Below are 26626 nucleotides of genomic sequence, written 5' to 3'. Positions count from 1 at the left end.
TGGCCAAAAGGCAGATATGGAAGTCAGAAGGACCCCTGAAGACTTCTGAACTTATTTTTAAGTCGCTAAAACCTGGGTCTTTTGAAACTCAAACCTAAGATTTAATTCTTATGTGTCTCTTTGCATTTTGGCCAAGGCTGCCTTACTATGGGACAGCACAGGCCTTGGTGGGGTTTGAAGAGGCAACGATAACTGAGCAAATAAAAGAGTCTTACTTTTCTCTCATGCTCTTGTGCAACAAACCCATATAGCTGAATTCTCTTAAGTCAAATACAAGTTTTCTGTGACTGCACAATACTATCTTTTGTATTTCCCACAGCAGACCTAAGCCTCACATGTTACCATTTTGATGTGGAATCTAACTGGTTGCAAGTAACACATGGATTCTGGCTGATTTCATCTGGAAAGGAATTTACTGGAAGAATGATGGGTAGCTTAGGGAATGGATGGGAAACCTGGAAACTAGGTGAGAAAAGGGGACATCACAACCAGAGCCGGAATCATCCCACAGAGCTAGTTCACTGAGGGCGGTGTCACTTTCACGAGGCCGGGGCGACACGATTTCCCATCAGACACACCAGAACCCCATCCTCCATGCTGCTGGCTGGCCCTGTTGCCCTGGAAACTGATCTTTCTATGATGAGCATCTGGTTGGCCTAGTGTGCCCATGTGTTAGCTGCGAGAGGGGCTGGAAAACTGAGTACCTGGCTGTCTCAGCTTCTATAGAGAGAAGCTTTTCCATCAAGGCTCATGCAGTGGGAAATAAATTCCCTAAACATAAGGAGGGGTTCCAATAATGGGCATTAAAAAAAAAAAGACAAATATCCATTATCATTATCTAACTCTGAAGGACATGATGATCTGAGTCCATGCACTCTGTCCACTCCTCCAGCCACTCCAAAAAGCATTCCTTATATTACATTAGAATGTTGCAGAGAGACTGAAAAACCTTTTGTTTTCTTTTACTGAAGGAAGAAAAAGTGACCCATGGTATTTCCCTTTTTATCCTGATTTGCAGGAAACTCAGGGTTAATTTCAATCACAGTAGCTATAATCACCTAGAACCTTGATTTCCAAAATGTTCTCCCAAGAGCCGTAGAGCCTCAGGAAAGTGCCCTGGGCAATGGGCAAGCAAGAGGACCTCTGCCCTTTCCCACTCTCCCTCTAAGGCAGACTCTTGACTGTCTTCTCTCTGTGGCTTCTGCCGAAGACTCCAAAGACTCCACTTGATTGAAGGCCTCCATTGTTAAGAAATATTTAAACTTCTACTTGGATTGATCAACCTACTCCCTCAGGGTTCACGTCCTCTATTTTCATGTCAACAATTTCATTTGTACACGTAAAAGATAGCCCTGCCAGCACTTTTCTGGAAGCAGATGGATATAAATCCTAGAAGAGTCACTCCCTCTGGGGCTTCGAGAGGATTCTCTGGTGTGTGTTCTGCTTGGATTCATGTAAACAAACACCTGCTTCTAACCATGAGTCACTCAGAGGAATTCCAGGTTAATCTCAGGGTCCCTTTAGGCATGCCTGAGCCTTCAAAATAAATATTTTCTATGGTGGTCCAGAGAGTTATTTTGCTTACAGATTTGCCTGTATTTCAAACTTATTAAAGCCTCCCCATCCATGTATTTCTGTCCAATGAAGTTTTTTTGTTTTGTTTTGTTTTGTTTGTTTTCAAATCGTGTCTCCTGAACCTGACAAAACGTAATACTGGTATTCTGAGATTTCCACCGTATTTCACAACCAGAATTTTCCCCTGGCTCTTAGCCTGACCAGCTAGACCCATTCTCTGCTGTTTCCTATTGATTTCATTTGAGTCATTTTTTGAAGTTTTAGAAGATGGAAGGATTCTCTGCCCCTTTTGAAAGTTTATTTTCTTCATTTCTTTTTAGACAGTCTCACAAAGGGATGGCGAAGATGAAATACCACTGCAGATGCTCAGCTACACCCAGGATACCATGTTCTTTGTAAGAATACAGTTTTAAAAGTCAAACACAGGTGACTAAGTTCACACTGAACGTTCAGAAGAAGAGTACGATGTCCCTTGTTTCACGGTTGAGAATCAGGATGGAAGGGATTACGTTCTCTCCACTTCACCTGCTGCCCAGAGGTAAATTTTAGTGGTCGGAGCCACTGGATCCTCACTGTGTCTTTATTCACATCACTTCATTTCTCCTTTTAATAAGTCTGAGACATCTAGCTAGATGTTATTACACTTCAGATGAAGAAACAAAGTCAAAGATAATCTCAGATTATCTGTGGTGGTAGAAAATTTCAAAGCTGAGTGTGGAACCCAGGTCCTCACCTTTTACAGGAGGGAAACAATGTCAGTAGACTCTTGTTTAGCCTCCTGGTCCTGAAGGAGCTGATACCTGGGACCCTGGGAGCTATGGATGGTGGAGTAGTGGGCGATGTTGATCCCCAGGCCCACCAGTTAGCAGCTTTGGAAGGACATGGTAGCTCACCCTTCAGTTGGCTTTTGCGTCTACTGGCTGGAGTGTTTCAGGCACAGGATAGAGTTAGCAAAGCTGAGATCAAACTTTTAGTTGAGGTAGCAAAAAAGCAGAAAGTTCACAAACACATCAATCTTTATCACATTGACATGCTGTGGACAGAAACAAGGTCTCTGAGCCTGGAGGAACTGGGATGTACCAAGGATTCAGTTCACAGACTGGACCGGGGCAATCAGCTGATGCCAGAAGGCCCTGGCAAGCTCCGTGGGCCACCTGCTGTGATTCCATCTCTTGTTCCCTGTAAAGTTTCATCATACATGGACCCTCCACAGCAAGGCCACGTCCTCTAGTAAGCCCCAAACTCTGATTGCTTATTCCAGATGCCAAGCCTTTGCTCATTCTCTTCTCTTTCTCTCCACTTAATTGTAGCCCATCCATCTGTAAAATGATGTGAATACAGGGCTTTTCTCTCCTTTATACTTTTGGAAAAGCCTGCCAAGGAAAAAATCTCTGTAATAGGTGTTCCTAAATCCCCCATATTCCAATACTAAATCCTAGAAAATCCAGTTCCTGCTAAGAGAGTGTGAAACTGTTCTGCCCAACCCCCCCCCCACCTATAGAGATGTGGAGTTTAAGAGGGGAGAGGGAGAATTTCTTTGGAGATAAATATCCATGTACTCTGTATTCTTTTCAAGTGTATCCATCAGAGAGCTTGTGTGCCCTCAGTTGGGAGGTGGGACATTAGAATTGTATGAGAAGCTGTAGCTGGATTGGCCTTAGACAACAGAGCAGAGAGAAGGTGGTCCTTTCATCCTCAGTGGAGGGGTAGAGAGAGGGGGAAAGGTGCATGCTTCTTTGGACCAGATATGAGGATAAGGCTTGAGCCAAATCCGAAAGAGACCCAAGGTGGCAGCCTAGAGAGGTGCTGTGACACAGAAGACGGGCAGAGGAAGGATTTCCAGAAGTTCACAGTCTAAAGGGGGCTTGGAAGCACCACAGACATTGCAATTAAATTGCCCCAGTAGAGAATATTCAGAGAAGTCACTTCAAGCACAGCAAGCTCAAGGTCAGCCGGGTAAGCTGGATTCTATTCCCTAACCCAAGGGGTTTCACCCGATGCATTGTGAAAGCGAATTAACGGACTGTGGTCAGCAAAGAAAGGCAGGAAGGAAGAAAATGATGGAAGAAATGTAATTTAGATAAGATTGTTCCCTGAAACTTTAAAAATTTTTGTTTGTTTTGGAGGGGAGGTAATTAGGTTTATTTGTTTGTTTGTTTAAATAAAGGTACAGGGGATTGAACCCAGGACCGCCTTGTGCGCGCTAACTGTGCGTTCTACCGCTGAGCTAGGTCTTCTCCCCCTCTGTTTCCTGAAAGCTTTGCTTCAGTTTTACAAAGAGGTATTGGTGTAAAAAAAAATTTTTTTTTGATTATGGATTACAGTCAAAAAAATTTTGAAAGTCCATTTTAATTTGCTCTCCTTGTGCTTGGTTCTGGAGGAATTAAGCAGCTGCAGTCTGGGAGATTAGAAACAAGGCCCCTGGGACCAGTTTCTGTGCAAACGTGGGCAAGTTTTTTTTACCTTTCTGTGGCTTAGTGTCTTATCTGTAAAACAAGGACCACAGTAATGCCTGCCTCATCAGGTTGTTATGACAGTTAAAAGGATTAAACAAGTTGATCATGTGAAGTGCCTCTAATAGTACCTGAAAATAGACTATGAACTTGGTAAAGGCTAATTCTTCTTGTAATGTGGTTATTTCTTCTCCTGGCCAAAGATAACATTGTATCTTTAAGGACACAGCAAACCCCCAGATTATATGCAGAGAGTCTAGTATTGTTCAGCTGTGACAGTGATTTCTGTGGGCAAATAGACACTCCACAAATATTTACAGAGCAACTATTGTGTGTTAGCACTCTGCTGTGTGTTAAGGATACAAGGTGGAATAAGATAATGTCTGTGACTTAGAGGAACAGTCTTCTGGAGAAATTTCAATTTACTTGATTTGATCTTCGTCAGCCCTTGTGGTGCCTGGTCTCTAGTAAATATGTGGTGAACACATTTCTGTGAGAGGAATCATGAATTGTCTGCCTCACCCAGACACAGTAAAGAGGGGAGCATCCTGTCCCTTCATTTTCCCAGTACCTTCAGGATGTGGAGGACAGAACAGCAGCACAGGAGACTTTTCTGCAGATGCCAAAAATCTCCAAAAAAATCTACCCTTGAGGAAAGATGAAGGTGTTCTTGTAGACGTCCTCTGTTGTCTATTTCATCGTGTTTATTGAAAAAAATTTTCAGGAAAGGATGAGAAAGGAAACAGATGGTGCCAAATGATGGAGAAGAACTTCATATATTTCATCTCTTTGTGGCTTAGAGCAGCTGACAAGCCAGCAGGAAAACAAAAGCAGGGGATGTGGTGTAGCCTCCTGAATCATTCTCCTCCCTCCATTCCAACATTCCCAGCCCTTCAACTATGTAAACAGAGCTCTGATGTCACAACCCGAGGAAGGTCAGGTGGGGTGAGTTTGCCCAGTTCTTCTTCCCGCCCCCTCCTGCCCTTTAGAGCAGGATAAAGACTTCCATACAGGTTACACATGAAATTACACATGAAATATTTTTGTTTTTAGCCCAGAGGGAGGGAATAGAAACAAGGGGGAAAAAAAAGACAGATTTGGAACAACATGAAGCCCTCCCCACCTGTTGCCTTGGAGTGAGTGGGGAGCTGCACATGGTGGGGACTGAGTTGGAACGTGTATGGGTCTTTTCTAAAAGGACTAAGAACTGCCCTTAAAAATGGCAACAGTAAAAGTTTATACTTCAATTGTTTCGCAGTCTCAAGTTTACAGTACACGAAGCACAGCCCCTGACTTCATCTCACATGACTTGGCCAGTGTCACACTAAGAAGGACACGGAGATACTCTGACTTGAAGACTAGTTGTCTTTTGATGAAGCTTCTTATCCTTACAAGAAATTTTTCCTCCATATCTTGACATCTTCCTCAGCATTCTCCTTATGTCTACATGTTTTGGAGAGCTTACGGAGCTTTCCATCCCTTTTCCCTAAAGCTACTACCTTTATAGAAAGTCTTTGAGCTGTTTTGGGGGTGTAGGTAGGTGCAGCAGCTGATGCATTTTGCTAGCTAGCCTCCATTGCTCTGAATATGTTGAAGTCATGGCTGGCTTCATGGCTGTGCCACCCAGGCGTTTGCACAGGGTCTGATGCTTAGAAGAGCCCTACTTAGTTTCAAAGCTCTGCTGCCACTGTCTTGAAATTTGCCACCATCTTGAAATTCTTCATAATTTTTACACCAGGCCCCACGAATTATGTAGCTGCCTCTGACTGACCCAGTTAGTTCTCTGAGAAATCACACCTAGATGCTTGGCCTGAGAATATTGTTTGATTTCTCCCAGTTTCCACAGTATAAGCGGCATGCCTGCCTAGGATGGACTACAGGTGAACAGGGAGATAACACTGGTGTAGCACCTTATCGTTTACAACAGAACTGCAGATCACACGCATTATCTCCTTCAGTCCTCGCAAGCAAACGTTAGGAGGCAAGTCTATTTAAGGCCAGCAGAAATCCCCTATAGGGGATGAAATTGATTTGACAGGCAAACAGCAAACAGCTCTTTAAAAGTGAAGATCAACAGAAAAACAGGACAGAGAAACCATGCAGATGTTATACAGCTGTGCTGCAAAGGACGTTTCAAACACAGTGAAGGACTCAGCATGGAGTTTGGCCAAAGGGATCATGGGGAATAAAAATTCCAATCCCAGGCCAAGAGAAGGAGAGAGAGAGAGAAAAAGAGAGAAACACCCTCGGATAATCCTGGAGCATTAGTCACAAAGATGCCTCACAATCCCTCAGAGCCCAGGGAGAGGCATCACAAATTTGGACTTCTTTGTCAAGGATTCTGGCTTTGCCCGGTCACTTCTTGATTAGCAATTTGATTAGGTTTCTGGGTTCCTTTGTTCCAGGAACAGATCAATACTAAAAATACTGCCCAAGGTACCCTGAAAGGGCTGCTAAAACCCAGACCAAGTACCACCTTTTTGAAAATCTTGCAGCACCTAGACTTTGGTTTTCACTTGCTCCCACCTGGTTGTCTGACTTTCTGGTCTCCTGCCTCTGCCCGTCTTGTCTGCAAAGCCCCCGTGCCCAACTGACATCTAAAGTCCCGGCCACTGAGTGGAGAAAAGCTCGATGCCTACAATGTGGTCTTCAGCTCAGCCTTCGGGGCCAAAGGAGACCAAGAAGGTCTTCCTGAGTTTTCAGCTCCACAGTTCAGACAGGTCCCCTTTCTTGCCTCTGCTCTCAGGCCACTTTCTGACCCTGTATCCTAAGGGGTTTTCTACGTGGATTCAAAGTCAGAGTGACCTAGAGAAAGCCTGGGTTGCTGACGTCCTTCCTTTCCCAGTGTTCTCAGCATACCAAGATCACCCTTGGCTTCATAGCCAAACTCTAACATTTGAGTTTTTGTAAGACGGGGGGAGAAGGGAGGGTTTTATTGTAGAAGCATGGATTCTCTTCGACAGTCAAGGTAAACAGGACTTCTATTAAGAAAGTATTCTGCTAGGGGGAACTCTAGTTGCTTTTTAGAGAGCCAAAAGCCGTGGGGAGGTAAACAGATTTCCTTAGAGGTCGAGCACTTGGCCAGTGTGTTTATGGAATGTATGGCCCTTTAACCAAAACTTCTATCCCTTCAGTGAAGCATGGATTTTATTTTCTCCTGGTTTTGGAGCAAATCACTGTAGGCGTTTCTGAAAGAACAATCTTCTGTTTTTCTCTATCTGCTGAGAAATCAAGTAAGAAAAGCCAGTTAATGATCCGGTTACTTAAAACCACTCATTTCAGCATATTTGCTTTGCTGAGAAGAAGAGGCCTTGTTAACAAGGACTGAGGGGGTGTGTCTTTGCTTCCAGATTAAGCGTAAAGAGCAAAGTAAGTCTACTTTTCTCTCCCTTGTATAATCTTGCTTCACAAATCCTTTCAAAATACAGGTTCATGGGAGGGAAGGCTGTTAACGAGTTTTCACTGCTACTAAAAGGATGCGGGAGGAAGTAGGGGGAAGTTAGCACTCTCAGAGCCCCTTCTGTACACCGTGCCCATTGCATATGTAATCTCCTTTGTTCCTCATGGCAACCTCAGGAGTGTTGGCATTCAAGTTTCCCGTGTTGAGAATCAGAGAAATTTAGTAACTTGGCCAAGACTCCACACAAGAAAGATTCAGGATTGGAATTCCATCTCAGGAGTCTTTCATCCCTAAACTCACGATATTTCTGTTATGCCAAGTCATCTTTATAAAAATAAATGCAGGAATGGTAAATCTAATAAGGGCCTCATCCACCAAGATTAAAAAAAGAGCTTGATACTTAGGAATAGCTGACACAAGACAGAATGAGATGTAATTATTGAAACCAAAGTGAGGGTATAGTTAGTCAAACTGGCACTTGAGCCAACATCTTGACATTTGTGGAACGTCCCCCCGTAGGTTCACTGGTGCCTTGAGAAACAATGCACAGAAGGGGGAAGTGATGTAGAAAGAGAAGGTAGGGTCCAGCAAAGACACTCTGCTTGCTACGTTCGCCTTTCCTCTGCAGACTTCAAGGGGCCCAGCTTGGCTGGAGGACAAATACTCTTTATCACATGTAGTTGAAATTGACCTGTGATTTCAAGTTCATGTGAAAAGTGCTTGTCATTTTACAGACTTACTGTCCACTGTTACTGAGCTCTGTGGGTCCTTTTATTCCTGAACATTTCCCTCAGGATTCCTCACCCAAAAGGTATGTATATGCCTCGGCTTGCTTTTTCTGTCTCTGTGTTCCAATGATTTCATTGCTTTTTTCCCCTGAATTTATTGCACTGCTTGTAGTCTCCCTTGTTTTGTGATTATTTTTATACATCTTTGTTTTTCGACTTCAATATTCAGCTCTTTGGGGGCTGTTGTTTATCTTTGCTTTCTACAGTTCAGCTTGCATAATCCACATAGGTTTTTTAATTTCAGAAATACACTTGAAATGGTAGTGTACATAAACTTTTATATCTTGCTTATCATATCTATTATAGCATATTTTGTACAGTCTTTGTAAACTTGCTTTTAGAGTGTTGTGATTTTAAATTATAAACAAAGATGATTATTTTTAATGCTCTGGTTCTGTTTATATTATTTCCTAGCAAGGAATTGGTGAATTCAAAGAGAACACACATTGAAAAGACTTGATATATTTTGCTAAATTGATTTCCAAAAGAGTTTTATTGGCTATGGTAAGGGGAATCCTAAAATAAACCGTCAAGATTTCCCACTCTAATCCCCAGGACCTGGAACATGAGGAGACTGTCATGCCTATGACTATGTCACATCACAGCCAGAGGGAGATCCTCCACGTGGGCCTAAGTGAATCTCACAAGCCCTTTCCATGCAGTTTTCTCCACCTGGTGGCAAGAGGGAAAGTTGGAAAGATTCAGAGCATGAGAAGGTTTCAGTGCATGGATGTTGGCTTTGAAGGGGGCCTTGGAGGAAGGTGTGCACAAGACCAGAGAGTGGCCCCTAGGAGCTGAGTGACCCCTGGCCAACAGCTAGAAAAGAAAGTAGGACCCTCAGTTCTACAGCCACAAGCAACTGGACTCTGTCAGCAGCCTGAATACCTGGGAAAACAGTTGTTTTCCAGAGCCTCCAGGTAAGAGCCAGCCTGGCCCATACCTTGATTTCAACCTTGTTAGGCCCTAGGCAGAGAACCCAGTCAAGCCCACCTGGGCTTCTGACCTATAAACCTGTAAGATAATACATGTTTTGTTATTTTAAGATGCTAAATTTGTGACAGTTTACTTTTCAGCAATAAAAACTGGCTTACCCTATACCAGTTGGTCAAGGCTGGGGGAACAGTATTCCAAGGAGTGTGAACAATGTGTGCCCAAGGATATGAGATAACAGGACATCATCCTGGAGAACTTAGAAGTAGTTCAGTACTACTGAGTGTAAGTGGAGAAGCTGGAAATAAGGAGGGGCCAGGAACTGGTGGATGTTAAGACTGGAGACAGAGGCAGTGGCCCTATCTTGCCAAGTTTTGAATGTCATAATTAGTGTAGGTGATGGGGAGCGCTGCATGTGATGATCTGATTGATCTTAGAAGTGACCTTTGATTGCAGGGTAGATAAATTGGGAGGAAAAGGAGATCGAAGCTCAGCAATAATTCAGAAAGAAGTATTAAAGGACCAGATGAGAGCGGCTGAGGGCCAAATCGAGTCTGTGATGATGGGGCTGACAGACAGATGGGACTTATTTTTAGGAAAAAAGTTCATGATTATATGACTAGCTTAGTCATTGGAGGTAGAAAGACGAGGGGGGAAAAGCACTCTTTTATTGCTTTGTGTCTCTTACTGGGTAAAGCACAAACTAAGCACATAAAAAGTGCTCAGAAGTAGTTTATTAGTAAGCAAGTCCCCATAGCATTATCTGGTCTTGATTTAACTTTATTTTCAATTTTAAAATTACTTTCTATAGACCAGAACCTTCCAAGCTCTTGCTTAGCCCCTTGGTGTTTTTCCAGTCTATAAGGATTCCCTTAATAGTTCAAAGTTATTTGCAAACAGAAAACCAAAAAGCAACTTTGTTTTCCAATCACATATTTATCGATTTAGACAGTTGTGAGCATAGTGTTCAAGAGAGGTCTGAGAATAATGTGGCCTACCTGAGAACGGAGAGGGAGGGACGTCCGACTACCCACACCCAGCAGAGGCCCTCTTTTCAGGATCACATGGAGTGACAACACCGGGTTTTCTTAGTATTCAGGGTCATCTTGACCTCATTTAATCTTTAAATCTGTGTATTAAATCTCATTTAATCTGTGTATCACAAACACAGATTTTTCTTGGAAAATGAGGCTACACAAAGCAGTATCAAACTCAGGCTATCAGAGCTTTCGAACTATCAGGGAATATGAACAACACAGTATAAACAAAATGACTTATTCCCATAGGTTACACTCCAATTACTCAGTAAGAGATGAGGAATTCTTCCATTGATAAGATGGCTAGCTTATATTTATTTTTATTTGTTTCTAAGAATTGAGAAGGGAACTATAAAGGGTTCTGGTAGATTTTGAAGAGGTGATTTTAAGTCATCAAAATTTTTGGAAGCATATCATATGTGTGTGTGATACACATGGTCTCTTAAGATTTTTTTTTTAAGATGAAGTCAGCAAATTACAGTCATTTGGCCAAATCTGATCCATCACCTGTTTCTGTACTGCCTTGAGCCAAGAGTGGTTTTTACATTTTGAAGTGACTGAAGAAAAAACAAAAAGAATTATATTTTACGATATGTGAAAATTACCTTAAATCCAAATTTTAATGTCCATAAATAAGTTTCCTTGGAGCACAGCCCAAGCGTTTGTTGTGGACTGGCTGCATTCGGGCCCCAAGAACTGTGACTTGTGCAAAGCCTCAAGCATTTACTACCTGGCTCTTTCCGGAGAAAGTTTGCCAACCTTTGTTTTAAGAGCTTTCCCCTAAAGAAACACTGAGGCCTTCAGTAAACTGAAGACTTCTTGACAGAGATTTCCCATGTCAGTGATGCATTATGTTTTTTAAAAAAAAAAAAGAAAAGAAAATCAACACATTTAGGAAAGATGTAAGTGGGGTTGTACCTAAGTGGTAGAGTGTGTGGTTGGCTTGCGCGGGGTCCTGGGTTCAATCCCCAGTACCTCTATTAAAAAAAGCATTTAGGGAAGATAATAGAATTGCTTATCATAAAATAAAATACTAGACATGCCTTTATTAGATTGAGGATGCTTCTTTTTCCACTTTGTGTCAGGGTAGCATAGTTATTATGAACATACACTTTAGAGTCATCCTTTTTCCTTGGATCTTGAATAGCTTTCTATGACCTTGGGCTAGTTACTTAACCTATTGTAAGCCTGGGGTTTCCTATTTAAAAAGAAAAAGAGTAATAATGGTACCAACCTTATGAAGTGATAGTGGTATTAAGGGGTGAGTTTTCTAAAGGAATTATTTAGCTCGGTACCTAGTACATAGTCAGTGTGCAATACATTGTTTCGGTGATTATCATCATCGTCTGAAAATATCACCATCTGGTGGTCCGCTCCCAGTGCTGCCTGTCACTTCTGTTTTGACAAGGAAATCCATACAACCCTGCTTACGTATTCACTTAGCAAGAGCCCTTCTCCATATTACCTGCAGAAAAACGGTCCCTGGTGCACAAACCCAAGAGTGTACTTAACAGGCGGGTGGAAAAAGGGACGCCGAGGGTGTTTAGAAACAGAGACCACAGAGGTAAAGAGTGTTGGAAGGCTGGTCAGCAGCTGGGTTAAGCTGGCAAGCAGGATGCTGGGCATTTCCATGTTAGGCTCCACTCTAACTTTTTCTGTAGAGAGTCCACAGTTCTGTGACGAGCTATTGATGAAAGCTTTTTAATTTAGTAGCTAGTCTTTTTTTTTTCAGAGTGGATGAAGTCTTGGTCATCATATCCCATTTTTCGTTAGGTTCACATTGCCATTTTTCTTTCATTACTTCATGTTTTAGCTGATGTTTCCAACCAGAAGAGCTCTTAGAAAAAGCATGAGGGTGTAATGTTGCAATTCTTGGAAACTTGGTGATTTCTTTCCTACTGGGCTTGCTGCTGCCTATCTGCTGCCTGAACTTGCTCTAGAATCATCATGACTATGCATTAGTGCAGAAGAACCAGAGCCTGGTGGATATGTAGTTCCTTGGCTATGATGCTGCCTCCTGTATCCTTCCTCATGTCTATAAATATGACCAGCCTCAGCAGAGCTGTCTCTTCTCCTCAGGGATGATCTGGAGCAATTGGTATAAATGGGATAAAGAGGAGAGCCTTGTTTAGTTGCCCCTTACAGAACAAAACTCTGGGTAAAGAGAACTAAAAGGGGAGAAAAATCCCCTAAGACAGACAATTTGTTTGCCTCCCTATTCCCCCACCAAATCATTTACAGAAATGCCAGAAATTGAGAAGGCAGCAGCTATCTCCATAATACAGCTGAGAAATAGAATTACTCTAGGTCCATTTCCTTTTATTTAAATCACATAGAACAGTTTGCACAAATCTCACTTTTTTAACTTTCCGTGTTCTGTTTCTTGATATATGGTGTTAAGGAAAATCCTTCTGAATTTTATCCGTGTTCCTCAATTATGGGTAAACAATTATGGTTAATTGAGTTTAGCCATCCAAAAGAAGAACAGAACATTTCATGATTCTTACATACTCTAGCTGGACTCAGGGTTAAGAAGACAAATACAAACACCCACACATCAGCCTGGTGTGTAGGGATAAAGCCCCAAGCTCACACACATGCCTGCGAGTGGAGTGGGGTGGGGGGTGGGGGTAGGGCTTCTGGTTACTGGTAGGAGTAGCTCTCATCATCATATTCCAGCTCATCTTCGTCGTCATCCTCCAGCAGTCCATACTTGAATTTCCGGTAGACTGTGCCATCTTGGCCCATGTAGACGATGTCATCGTCATCGTCCTCATCATAGTCCCGGTCCCTGTACTCGATCACCTGATCCTCTTCAAAGCTGGTGCTCTGGTGATGGCTGCTCTTATAGGAAGAATAAGTCTTGCTCGGGTCAGCCAACTTTTCATAGCCGACCTTTTCTGTTGGCCTAACTCTGCCCCGAGATTTCCTCCAGACGATCACAGCTGCCCCGAGCAGAAGCACCAGCATAATGGAGGAGGTGATGAACAGGGCTGTCTTGGTATGTTCACGTGCAGGCTCAATCTTACTCGCTCGAAGGATACACTCATCTTTTGGAAGATGACCCCAGAGGAAGAGGGCAGAGGGGAAAGGTGGGAGAGAAGTAGAATGGAGGAAATTAGTTTCTGAGGTGAAGAGCTTCACCTTTATCTTTTAAATCTAAAATGGTAGAACCACTGTCTTTGATTTTCTTAACGAGCACACCCCTCTGCAGAATTGCAGTGTGTGCTCCATGAGAGTCCCAGTCTATCCCAGGTGATACCAACAAACCCTTCGAGTGTGAAGGTCAGTTTGAGATCCAAAGAGAGCCCCCTCACACCCATCCCTCATGGGTCAGTCGCCAAGTGTCCAACCTTACCAAACTGATTCTTCTATCTCCTCCCTGAGAAAAGTATTCCATCTTGGGTCAGGCTTTAGTTATTGTTAAATCATCTGTTTTTGTTTCAACTCTGACTTTTTCTAAGACTGACTCTTTCCCCCAGCTACCTTTAAACCTGATTCAACGTGATTGTCCCATCATTCAAAGATAAGAAGAGAATATTTATAAAACCATTGACTCATTGCTGTATGGGGCCACAGACATCACAGGTTGTTCTGTTGCTCGACAGTTGAGGAGACAGAGACACACAGAGAGAAAATGGATTGTCATATTGTCAGAAGTCAGAACTTGTTTGTGGAGCAATCAGAATTTGAGCCCAGGAATCCTCACTCCATGACATAGTCTGGAGACACTGACAGTGGTTTTTTGACTTGGCATTCTGTGGCCCTAATTTTGCAGGAAGACAAGTACCATTTAAAAATTCTGACTACCAAGTTGAGGGATGAGGGATTTCTTCTATCATAAGTAAGACTCCTGAAGGTAAGAGCTCTGCTCCCTGTCATTCATCAGCCTTTGTTTTGATGCCTTAACTGAGAACATGGAGTAACCGAAACAGTGTCATAATTCAGTGATGAGCTCATTTTTTGTGCTTTTCACTCATTTATTCAGGTGGTATGATTTGGGTAAATTACCTATTCTACCCCCTATTCTTTAACCCACCAAATGGGAGTGTGAAAGAGAATGTGAAAGAACTAGAGAAAAAAATGCTGGCCATGTTGGATGTACATGTTGAAATACACAATCCATTTTCCGTAAGCATTTTTTGAACCACCTAGGTCTGCCCCCAGGGTGTTTTATTAGATTCTAGGTATGTTATATATACCAGCTTAATGGATATAATATTGCTGCCAATTATTTTAGGGTTAATTATTTTTGCTTATTCTATATTGGTCAGTTATATCTGATTCATCATCACTATGTATTTCTTTCTCTTTTTGCTAGTGATAAACAAGTTTTCTATTTTATCCTAACTGTCATCTTCATGGGATTTTGCCCATCAAGCAAAATGTCTCCTAAAGTAACACACTATGATCACTGCTTTTGTCATTAGCAGATCAGCACGGAATTTCTCCCTGGAGGAAATATTAAAGCACCAGAGGGATGGATAAGCAATCTGTATGTGGCACTTCAAGATAAATATTGCCTAAGGCAGGAGAATCAATAAAAGACCTTTTGAGGTTGTTTCGATTACTAGGGCGCCTTGTGCAATCATGTCTTACTATTCTCCAGTCTTAGGTATGCAGAGTCAGGGTCGGCCTCTGTGATATGGGTTCTTTGAAGGAGCAGAGTGTCTCACTAAAGAATGAGCAAGTAATTAAGAGTATTTCGTCTTTTGCAGAGGTGCCCCAAGTAGATCTTCAAGGGCCACAGAAAGCTCAGGAAAGTTGACTAAATAGTCCTTAGTTGGAAAAGGCTTGCAGAAACTCTGCACCCAACATGCACACACTTCTGGTTTTGTTTAAAGGCATCAATGTAATGAGGGTTATTATTCTTAGCTGACACAGCATGGATATTAGGCAATCAGACCCTGAAGGTGGATGCGTATGAAGAGCTGGGGAAACCAGCTGCTCATGGGGGTGGGAAAGCTGAATGAAGGAAATAATTAGTTTTTGGAAAGATGATATTTAGAAGTTAGTTGAAAAGGCTGATAAAAAATAAAACAGAAAAGGCTAGTAGCAGTTACGGGTCTGGGATTCACTTCACTTACAAGTGGACAGGCTCTCATTAATATAATGTCTCTTTATGTCAGGCCGTGATGTATCCGAACCCCAAGGAAATGATCTGCTGCTGCACTAGAGAATATATTTTAAGAATTTATATTTTTCTTTTTAGAAGAAATCATTCCATTTGGGATCTTTCGAAGCTTGGTACCAATGAGAACCAAGTACCCATACAAAAGAGGTTGGAGGTGGAAGATAGTTGAGGGACTCAGAATTGGTAAAAGGGGTCTCATTTCTTCTTAGCCTTCAATGAAAGTTCATTTCTAAATTGCCTTTTCTCTAATGGGAGCCCTATTTTGTCTGACCTCCAGAGAATTTTTCCACAGAATCAAAATAGTATTGTCATCAGCTTCCTTGATAGTTGATTCTTTTCCTTTTTTTTTCCCCAGGAGGAAAGAATTAAAAAAGGAATAAAGTAAGTGTATAAAGATGAAACTCTAGACCTGCTTCAGCCTGAGTCTGGGAAGCAGCACAGCAGTGGAGAGAAGGCTGGCTTTGAGTCCAGATGAGCCGTACTCTAATTCCAGATGGGCCTCTTAACATCGGTGTGGACTTGGGCACACTAATCAAGCCCTCTGAGCCTGAGTCTCCTCAGGCTGTAAAACGGGATTAATAGTATCTACTTATATGAGACGATGGACAGAAAGTTTCGAGTACACAGCAGGCGCTCAATGAAAAGGTAGCTCTGTTGATCCTTTGCACCTCCCTCCTCCTCTCCCTCTGCTCCCATCAGCATCCTGAGGACATGCCCTTCCCCTGGCTCTGCAGGCTGCCCTCCCTCTCCCCTAACCTGTGGCGTCCCGGCAGTCACAGCACTCCTGGGCACCGGTGGGATCCGAGGCATTGCAGCAGCGCAGGCAACGACTGTCATCCACGTGCAGCAGCAGGTTGGCGGGGCACACGGTGCAGTTCTTGGTGCCGGGGCCCTTGCATTCTATGCAGCTCTCATGGCATTTTTCACAGTTAAATGTCTCCCCCTGTTAAGAACAATCAGATTTCTTTTAAGTGTGGAGAAACTCTCAAGGCATCGGAGTTCCCAGACGGGAGTTTCCTCTCGTCCGGGGAAGGAAAGGAGGCAGGTGGAGGACAGCAGAAAGGTAGTTTGTTTTGGGTCCACTTTAACTGCCCTGGGTGAAAGACAGAACCAGCTGTCTACACTTGGACGGAGCCATTGCTGGGCCTTCCCCTCTGAGATTGGCTGGAAACAACAGTGAGAGAACAAGCTTCTAGAATAGCTCAGGTTACAAACTGACAGCCCACATGCTGCTGTACCTGGTCAAGGACAAGTTCTGTCTGGCCCATTCCCGGCTGGCTTTCATGGTTTAAAAAAATTTCAATTCTTTGCTGACATTTCAATACTGGGACATTTCACATGTAAATCAGTCCCGAGTTTCTCTTTAAAAACCAGGAGACTTGGCAATGCTAGCTAGGTCCATCGCTCCCACATCGCAGGCAGAGCTGAGTGCTGGAGGCCCTCTCCTTTGTGCTTTCCTGTTTGATACAGTTCCCAGCACTCGCTCTGACGTAACCAGCACACAGGTGAAACGTCAAATCCCACCTTTGGTCAAGTTTGTGTTGGGGTTTTCTTTGACCCAACACTCCTCACTCATTGACATGACATGCTTTGTCTCTGTGGTTATTAGGTTCTTGTGTCCCTGCCCCCAGAAAAATATAAACTGTGACTGTTTAGCTAAAGCAGTGACATTTCGATGGAAAAATCATTGAGAGAAAGTGGCTTCCCTCCCAACAAGCTGCTGCAGTGTCACTGGTGCTGGAGATGGAGATGAGAGAAGATACCTTCCTATTTCACTTCTGCCCTTTGGAAGGCTAGTCTCATAGAAAAAGAAGGAATGGAAATTGCCACTTTTGAGCGCCTTGGCAAGTTTCAGATGCTGCTAAGGTGCTTTCTCAGCTGTGATCTCATCAAATCCTGGATCAGGAGTCAGAACCCCTCGGTTCAATCCCAACTTCATTTACTACTCACGTGATCTTTATCAAATTACCGTTATTTAATGGCTCAGATCCTCAGTGTCTCCAAAGTGTAATGAGAGCTCTTGTCAGAATTTAAAGAGAGTGACATGTGAATACGCTGGGTCATGTGAGTTTTACCATGGAGAGATTTACTTAATTTCTAAAATTCAGGAACACAGTCAAGAAGTTAGTAGACTCAGAAAATCCATGGTTTCTAGGCCAGCAAATGAAATATATTTCTTTTAATACATTGCAAAGGGGTGGAGGAGAGGATGGACCTATTACATTGGTTGTGTAGTTCTGACATTACTCAGGCATTTCAGGTTAGACAGCAGAGGGGTAGGAGAGAAAATATTTCTTATTTCTGACATACTATTCCTACATAGACCTGAAACTTCTCAGGTCATGAGCAATGTATGTAGGTCCTCATTAAATAACTTCCCAAATACTTATCTCAGGTTGTCTCAGTTCCTTTAATTGAAATGAAGGCTACAGGTGGGTAGCACCATTATTCCACAATGCAGTGGTAGAAGATGTAAAAATACTAAACCTGCACTATAGTGAATGTAGGAACTTCAGGACTTTTTTTGGACTTTGCCCAAAATGACATGCAGAAACTAGCTCATGTCCTTCTGTAGAAAAGGCGGAAGGCACACCACGCCCAGCTCTCCGTACCTCTCCCACTCTGTACTCCCCGACAAGACAGTCTGAGGTGCAGATTCCTCCCACCAGGTGGTAACTCCACACACAGGATAAGCAATTCAATGCTCCTTTTCCTGAAAGGAAAAAAAAATTCCACATCGTGAGACTGACCTTAGATTTCAACCTCTGTCTTCGATCCAAAATACTTAGGAGCAAGGAACATGTCAAGTAAATTGAAGTAGAAGGGTAAATTGATTGAGGATATGGGGGGGGGGGAGTCTGTAAGATACTAAGACCTAGCAATTATCCAATTAGTCTAATCAATGTAAACTCTTATTTTGGAAATTAAAGGTTTGGAGATCTTCTATTACAGCAAGAAGAAAGATTTTCAGAGAATGAGAAATCATGTAGAAAGTTTAGAAAACCTTTATTTATCATCTGCTTGTTATTTAACTAGTATAGAGGACGAAGATGATACCAGCCAATTTGCAGGGTCCCAAAACTTGATGAGTAATTCATGAATGGGCCGTTCCTAACTGAGAAACAATACTAGACTTGGAATTTAAAATGCTAGGGCTGAAAGAATTTAGTAGATCATTTGTCCAGTGGTTCTTAATTTGGGGGATTGTTGTAATAGATTCCTTTGAAATTCTCTTGAAAGCTGCAAGCTCTCTTCTCAGAAATGTGACACTGTATTTATTAATTTTTTTAATAAATGAAGACTAATTCCCAGACATGTGAAGTCACTCATTCAAGGTTATATAGGTAATGGTTGAGTCAAGAGTCAAATTCAGGTTTGTTGACTGACAGTACAGTGTGCTTTGATCATACCATCTGCCTTTACACATGAACCAAGTAGAGGAGGTCTGACCAGACAGACTCTGTTGCCTGTGGAGGTAATACCCTTCTCTCTTAATTCAGAGACCCTAGGAATGACTGACTTAAGCATTTCTTTCTGTGCAGATATCAAGGGATGACTTCTGGAAAGAGCTTGGGGACTGGATACCTGAGCTCTAGTTCATTGCATTAGGAAGACAGGCCTTGGTGTTCCTGCTGAGAATTTCAAACAGGAGCAGGGCAGTAGACGGAGCGTGGAATGTGCCTGGTATTGTGAGTTGAAACTTTATATAATTTGGCCTTTCCATCAGAAGACTATCATAAAGAGTGGTTAGTTGAACTTGAACTAGAATCATTCTTACGTTCACTAGGGATTTAAATCCACTTTTCATTTCTGATCTGTGAGCTCGATCACTTATGACGCTTCTACGAAAAATGAATTCTGAGTTCTGAACAACAGCTCAGATAATAAACCTTTATTACCCTACTTCTCTTTAGTTTGGGGGCTGCCTATGGTGATATAAATTCAAAGCCATTCTATTTTTATCTTACCTCTGGCTTCATACAGAATCTTCCACATATTCAGGAACACAATTATGATCTCTGGTGAAAGAGTCAATCTTTCCTTCTTTCCTTCCCTCCCTACAGGTTTCTAAAATACAGTTTAAATGTCTTAGTCTAATTTTAAAATGCAAAAGTGTGGTGTATTTTTTTTTCCCTTATGAAGAGAAATTAAAGGTAGGAAAAATTAAAGGAGGGGAAAGGCAGTAAAAAGGTTAGGCCATGAAATTTGTTTCTTAAGTTTGGTTATATTTTCCAGAAGGCCAGCAGCGATTTGGCGTAGCTCCTGGGCAATCCCCAAAGGCACTATCTGTCACCTCTGACAAATCAGGGCTCCATTTATGTCACCTACACTGATTTATTGCAAAATCTGTATACGTAGGGCACTCTGTATCTTTTGCAAAAGTAGTCTGTTAATTTCCAGAATGTTTTCTGACTTTTTTTCAAGTTTAACACCTTTCACTTATCATTGTGTCTAAGGATCTGCAGGAGCCTTGGGACCTATAAAGACAGCTTTGGCATTTCCTTAAAATCCAGAACAGCTCATCATGTGCTCTCCCTTGGACTGATCCCCACGGGATGAATTCAACCATGCAGGGCAACCCCTGGGATCTGTCCGCGGTGTCCTTCCACACCGGAAGAGAGAGGCAGCTTGAGAAAGTTAAGAAGCTTCAGTTACCCAGCCTGGATTTTTATTTAAAAGCATTTTGTAAGGAGGATAAATAAAAGGTTAAATGCGTGAAGGCAAGGAAAGAGCTAATTACAGAGGAATCAGCTGCATACAAAGATACATATTGGTCCTTGGTGTGCTGCTCTCCCCAACCATCTTGGTTCTTTTAAGTATTTTTTTTAACACCCTAATATTATTGGGTAGTCAAATGTGAATGAAATACAATCTAGTTGGTAAATTACTTATTTAATTTGCTAAAATTTCCCTGTATCTCTCATGCATCCTCATTTCTTAGTATGACAACTAATATTTTAATAGGGAAGGAACTCATCCTTTATTTTTTCACCCAGTTTATAACTCAAGAGAAAACCTATCCTGAAATTTTGTAATCTATATACTGCAAAATCAGAAAGCAGCAGATTCGCTAACTAGCAAAGGATGTGTGTGGTAAATGAAGAAAGGATGGAAGGAAGGAACATGTAAGATGGAAAGCATCTACCAGGGACATTTGGGATTCAAGTCCAATATAGGAGGGAGAAGCACAAATACTTAGGATGGCTTTAAGATTCACCCAGATATGCCTAATCATCCCTGGAATACAATCTTAGGGAGACTGTGCTGATGAACGTTATTTTTTTTTTAAGACTATTTTTTTTTAAGAGCAGTTTTAGGTTTACAACAAAATTGAGAGAGAGGTACAGAGATTTCTCATCTACCTTCTGGCTTCATACAGGCATAGCCTCCCCATTATTGACATCACTCACCAGAATGGTACTTTTTTTTTTAAATCAAAGATGAACCTACATTGACATATCATGATCACCAGAAGTCTATCATTTAGGTGAGAGTTCAGTCTCGGTGTTGTACATTCTATGGGTTCGGACAAATGCATAATGACATGTATCCATCATTATAGTATCATACAGAATATTTTCACTGCTCTAAAAATCCTCTGTGCTCTGCCTATTCATCTCTCCCTACCTCCAACACCTGGCAACCACAGACCTTTTTATTGTCTCCAGTTTTACCATTTCCAGAATATTGTATAGTTGGAATCATATCGTATGTAGACGTTTCAGAGTGTCCTCTTTTACTTAGTAATATGCATTTAAGGTTCTTCCATATCTTCTTATGGCTTGATAGCTCACATCTCTTTAACAATGAAGAGTATTCCCTTGTCTGAATGTATTGATGAATTTTTGAGACCGAAAATGCTCAAAACCATCATTCTTAATCCACCCAGGAAATCCCAAACCCAATTACAGAAATTTATAGTTTTTCAAACTGTGCTAACATCACTAAAAGTTTCTCCAGTCCCCACAAAAATCTTAAAAAGCTGATGTTGTCCTGTTTTGACTGACTGACTTAAGAGACATTAATTTATGCTTGCCTGATCTTGGTTAGAAACTAAGTACTCCTCTTTCCCTCACTAGTGCTGCACTGCATGGTGGGGTTTGGACTTGTATTTTCATATTCAGGAAATGAGTATTTTATCTGGCAATGCTAGTTGGAACAAAGGCCCTCCACATCTAATAACAGTGCCATCAGAGATAACTTCAGTTTTTCAAAAGACCTAATAGAAGGTCTGTATTTACCACCATACGGCCAATGACAATGCAAACTTTCCACTACTCTCCCACGCAACCCCAAATTCAATGTCTTCTCTCATTTGTTATCTTATTCTGATTAGATAGTTGAGCAGCAACTATATGTGCCTCTGAAATGAAAAAGACAAACGATAACACAAGTTAATGACAAGTTAAACACAGTTTGTTTAGAGGGTAATTCTTTCAAAGATTAGAGTCAGTTGCAGGGGGACAAAGAGTGGGAACCACTGTACACTAGTGTTTTCATGGAGTTGCATCAAGGGCTGCCTGGAAGTGCTTGGAGGGGACAAATGGGGCCATCAGAAGGCTCTTTAAGATCCCGGGTCTGCTCCCACCTGAGTGGCTCTGCCCTGATCAATTTACACAATAGGATTCAGCCTAAGGTTTCATCTTAAGAAGATTGCCTACTGCTAAAATACCGTCTGAAACCATTGTTCTAAATTAGAAATGTGCTGTTCAAACAGTAGCCATTAGCCACTGGTGACTACTGAGCGCTTGTAATATAGCTAGTCCAAATTGAGTTGTCATGTAAATGTAAAATAAACACCGGATTTTGAGACTCAGTACAAAAAAAAAGTATAATAAATATCTCAATAATTTTATATTGATTATATATATAGATGATAATATTTTCCTATATTATTTATATATATGATTAAAATTAATTTTACCTATTTATTTTAAAAAATATGACTATTAAACAATTTAAAATTGTACATATGGCTTGGGTTATATTTCTATTGAACAGTGCTGATACACCGTACTGTGAGATACATAAAAGAAATTCCAGGACTGGTATGAAAAGCACATGCCCACTCCCAGGGTAGTTGATTGTCCACTAGTCTAAGCACTTTCCAGCAAAGAGTAATTTAACGTTTATTTAATGTTCAGAGAATCACCCTGAAACAATAAAACATTGTTATTGAGCACTCTCTCCAAGTTTTTCCCCGCCGTGGTATTAAGACAATTCTTTGGATTATGGTTGTAACCTGCCAGGGAAGGGGGAGGCCGTGGCGCGGGCAGAGTGTTTCAGAGAAACGCACAGGTGGCATCTCAGAGCCGGAAGAGGCTGCCCCGCTGCTGGGGATCAAGACCGTCCCTGCCCCGCGCAGCTGTCCGTTGGCTCCGCTCAGGAGCCAGGCAGTTAGCCGGATGGCCTGCAGGTTCCTCTAAGCCCGCAGCAATTTCCAATCTTCTTGGTTTTTTTTTCTTTCTTTTTTTTTCCTTTTTTTTCTTGTAGCTTTTCCCACTCGTTTGCTTGCCGCTTCTCTTCTCGAGCCTTTTCTGATTCTGACAGAATTCATCGTCCTTCTGTTTTTGTTCACTTTTGTGGAAGCGTCTCTCTCTCTTTCCTCTCTCCAAATCTTCTAGCTCTTTGTTTTCTTTCCTCTGCTCTCTGCCTCACCTCAGCCTCTTTCCCTTGGCTCTTTTGTTCTCTCTGCTGTTTCAGCTCCAGAAGTTTCTTCCACTCGAAGTGCTCTTTCTTAATTGAGGCGCTCAGGTGTTTGGTGTAATCAAGAGACACATTGCTGTCTCGGCCTGGCCTTGCAGTCCCCGCCTTTGCACGTGAGCTCCATCCCGCGCAAGGCGCGCGCGCATGCGCCCGCGGCTCGGATGAAGCGCCCGCGGGCCTCGGAGCGCACCGCGAAGGTCAAGCTTCCCCAGAAACTGAAGATGGGAGGTTTCCAGTCTGTCATCTCCTCCCGGTCAGGGTCCAGCAGGGGGATGTCTGCCCAAACTTCCCAGACACCTTGAGCAGAACCTTCCCGCTGAGCTTCTCCGAGCCCAACTCCTTCGAGGTGAACCATCAGCAGGGCCGCCCTCGCCCACAGGTGGATTGTGTCCGGCTTTTCGTAGCGGCGTTTCGTTCACATCCTTCCGCCACAGGAAAAGGAGTCCCCGGCGTGGCAGGCGGGGAAATCGATTTTGAACTCGGCGGTGCGCGCCTTGAGGATGTCGCTGAGCTGGGAAGTCTTGCCCACCCTTGTCCTCCACCTCGCCTCCACAGCGGAGGAGTCCATGATGCTCTTGGCAATCTGGCGGATGGAGAACTGGTGAGTATGCGCCATACCCTTGGGCCTTTTCGTTGCCTCCCAGTTGGAGATGGACTTCTGGGGCTGCTTCAGCTGCGGGAGGGCCTCGCTCATGGTTACCTTCATGATGGGCTTGAGGTAGAGGCCTTACAGAGGGCAGAGCCTCACCGCCTGAGGATTGGTTGTGGACTGTGGTAGCTGCTACCGTAGTTGGGGCGTTGGGCAGGCGCGGGGCTCAGCCTGTGTCCCAGGCCGCCACCGCCCTGGCCTGGGCTCGCCGCCATCACCCGGAGGCGCCCTTAAGCAACCCACTGCCGCTGCCCCCATGCTCCTGTGACCTCCTGTGACGCTGCTAAGTGCTAGAGAAACAAAGGTGAGCCAGACACATTAAGTTGTACCTTTGAGAATCTCAGTCTAGACAGAATGACAAAAAAGTAAGTAAGCAATTACAAAATACGCTCTTTGGGCTGCCGGGACCTCAGCAGGCCTGTTCACAGTTGTATTTGACCTTGTGCCAGAGTGCTGGATAAGTATTCGTTTAAAAAGTAGTTGAATGATTATAGAGTACTTGGGGGAACACAGAATAGAGGGGTTACGGGAGAATTTCTAGAAGAAATGCTGACTATGAATCAGAAAGAGGTTACCAGACAAAACAAGCTGGAGAAAGTATCCCAAAGGAGAAGGGATAAGATTGGCTCTGGTTTATGGTAACTAATTATGCCAAAATTAGAGGATGGTGGAGGAGGTTGTGAGAGTCAAATATGGGAAGAGTCTCACGATGAAGAGACTTACATGTGAAGCTGCCAAGTTAAGATTCTATCCTAAAATCAATGGAGTGTCATTTTTTAAGCAGAGAAGCATGATATTAGTCATGTGGAAAGATCAATTTGCGAGTATAATGAAGGACTGGTTGTTTATAGAGCGGCTAATAGAGGCAAGAGGACCGACTAGAGAATTGGTGAATAATTCACCTAAGGGAAGATAAGAATCTGAATTTGGGTAGTGGTAATAGAAAGGCAAGAAAAGGGAGAATTATGGAATACTTAAGTAGACTTGATGGAACTTGAGTACAAACTGAAATGTGGGGTTTGGGAGAGGAGGAGCAGAGGATAAAGACCAGGTTACCGTCTCAGACAATGGGTAGGTAGTGGAGCCTTCATCAAGATATATAGCATAGGAAAAAGTGGTCTGGGAATGGGGCAAGGGGTCTCCAAAATAATGAGTTTACATTTCAAATTCAAGATGTCTATTGGGCATCCAGTTAGAGATATTAACAGGCAGTTGGATGTATGGAACTGGAATGCAAGAAAACCATTTGGAGAGAGAAGTAGATTTAGGGGCATCAAAACATAGGTGGTGGGTGGGTCTAGCTTAGTGGTAGAGCACATGCTTACATGCATGAGGTCCTGGGTTCAATCCCTACTACTTCCATTAAAATTTTTTTTTAAGAAGTTAAATGATTAAAAAAAAAAATAGGTGGTAATGGAAGCCACCTTCAGTCTGGAGATGGTTGTATTCGTATGTACTTGGGAAGCATTTGGAGAGACTTTTTGTTTCTTTGTTTTTTATTTATTTTTAATTTTATTTATGAAATGCACTTAATTTTTTATTTTTTTTATTGAAGTACAGTCAATTACAATGTGTGACTCTCTGGTGTACAGCACAATGTCCCAGTCATGTATTTACATACATGCATTTATTTTCATATTTTTTCCATTAAAGATTATTGTAAGATACTAGACATAGTTCCCTGTGCTATACAAAAGAAACTTTTTAAAGATCTATTTTTGTATATAGTGGCTAACATTTGTAAATCCCAAGCTCCCAAATTTATCCCCTCCCACCCCCTTTCCCCAGTAACCATGAGATTGTTTGCTAAGGCTGTGAGTCTGTTTCTGTTTTGTAGGTGAGTTCATAGTGTCCTTGTTTTCTTTTTTTTTTTTTATAAGATTCCACATCTGAGTGATATCATATGGTATTTTTCTTTCCCTTTCTGGCTTGCTTCATTTAAAATGTTGATCTCTAGGTCCATCCATGTTGCTGCAAATGACATTATTTTATTCTTTTTTATGGCAGAGTAGTATTCCATTGTATACCACAGCTTCTTTATCCAGTCATCTGTCGATGGACATTTAGGTTGTTTTCATGTATTGGCTATTGTGTATAGTGCCGCTGTGAACATTGGGTGCATGTATCTTTTTGCATTAGAGTTCCCTCCAAATATATATCCAGAAGTGGGATTACTGGATCATATGGTAAATCTATTTTAGTGTTTTGAGGAATTGGAGAGAAGTTATTTAAAAATATTATCAAAATAGTGCTCAGGAAGGTCAGCTTTGTGGCTCAGAGAGCAAAGGTGGCTGATGGTCTTCTCAGTGTGGGAAGGAGCTGATTTCTCTTCCTGTTATCCCTACTCCTTAATGTCTCTATGTAGTCAGCCTACTGCTACAAGGTGAATCATTTTGGAAGGGAAAAGAAGCAAGATTAGAAGCAGGCTCTAACATGTTGTCCTTTGCTTCTCTCATCTCAAAATCTTAGGTACCAAAAAATAAAAACCAACAACAACAACAGAAAACACTCTAAAATACACCCATCCCCTAGGCATTTGGATTAACAGAATGAAACTGGGCTGTAATTTAGGAAATAAGGCTCTTCTAAGAATCTGATTATCCATTAGTAACATGTATATGTCAAAAAAATTGTATGAGTTCAGGTTCTGACATAACCCCTTCATTCCAAACACACAGAAATGATAGAATAAATGTAAACAGAGAGAACCAAAAAGAGATAGCTGGGCTCAAAAATAAGATGAGTTATCTATGGACCAGAAAAGGAATATAAATACAAAATATGTAGTTAGATTCAAGCCACCCACCTGCTTTGCTCTGGGCCTGGATGTAGACAATGGTGGCTATGAGTTTTAACTTGTCTACCATAATAGGAACTAAATGTGTTTTGTATAAGACCTGGCCCAAAATCCAGGTTTAGAGCTTAAGAAAAGAGTCAGGGTAGGACTCTTGCC

General features: G+C 42.2%; 2 protein-coding genes and 1 pseudogene across 10 annotated transcripts in view; 1 reads left to right on the top strand and 2 right to left on the bottom strand.

Moving 5' to 3' along the window:
• RFK (riboflavin kinase) overlaps positions 1-15723 on the top strand; it is a 28703-nt gene extending 12980 nt beyond the window's left edge. For 5 of the 9 annotated variants that reach the window (XM_072959611.1, XM_072959610.1, XM_072959608.1 and 2 more), the window contains 5 exons: positions 320-466; positions 1896-2113; positions 8163-8239; positions 8772-9133; positions 15673-15723. The gene's annotated coding sequence lies outside the window, so the exon portion shown is untranslated. Of the gene's footprint in view, positions 1-319; positions 467-1895; positions 2114-7310; positions 7398-8145; positions 8240-8771; positions 9134-15672 lie in introns of all 9 variants that reach the window. The other 4 variants (XM_072959613.1, XM_072959614.1, XM_072959609.1 and 1 more) reach the window with 4 other exon arrangements.
• The window catches only part of PCSK5 (proprotein convertase subtilisin/kexin type 5), a 413215-nt gene continuing 399085 nt past the window's right edge, over positions 12497-26626 (bottom strand). Inside the window, exons 35-37 of the mRNA XM_072959607.1 lie at positions 17930-18030; positions 16074-16260; positions 12497-13233 (exon numbers count right to left, since the gene is read on the bottom strand). Of these exons, the coding sequence (XP_072815708.1) occupies positions 12827-13233; positions 16074-16260; positions 17930-18030 (695 nt within the window). The 3' untranslated portion in view covers positions 12497-12826. The remainder of the gene's footprint in view (positions 13234-16073; positions 16261-17929; positions 18031-26626) is intronic.
• LOC140696221 (A-kinase anchor protein 17A-like) lies at positions 22448-26540 on the bottom strand (annotated as a pseudogene).

This window comes from Vicugna pacos, chromosome 4, assembly GCF_048564905.1.
Source record: "Vicugna pacos chromosome 4, VicPac4, whole genome shotgun sequence".
Classification (NCBI taxonomy): Eukaryota; Metazoa; Chordata; class Mammalia; order Artiodactyla; family Camelidae; genus Vicugna; species Vicugna pacos.
Note: the sequence above shows the minus strand (reverse complement) of the source record. Positions and strands in the feature narration are given on the sequence as shown.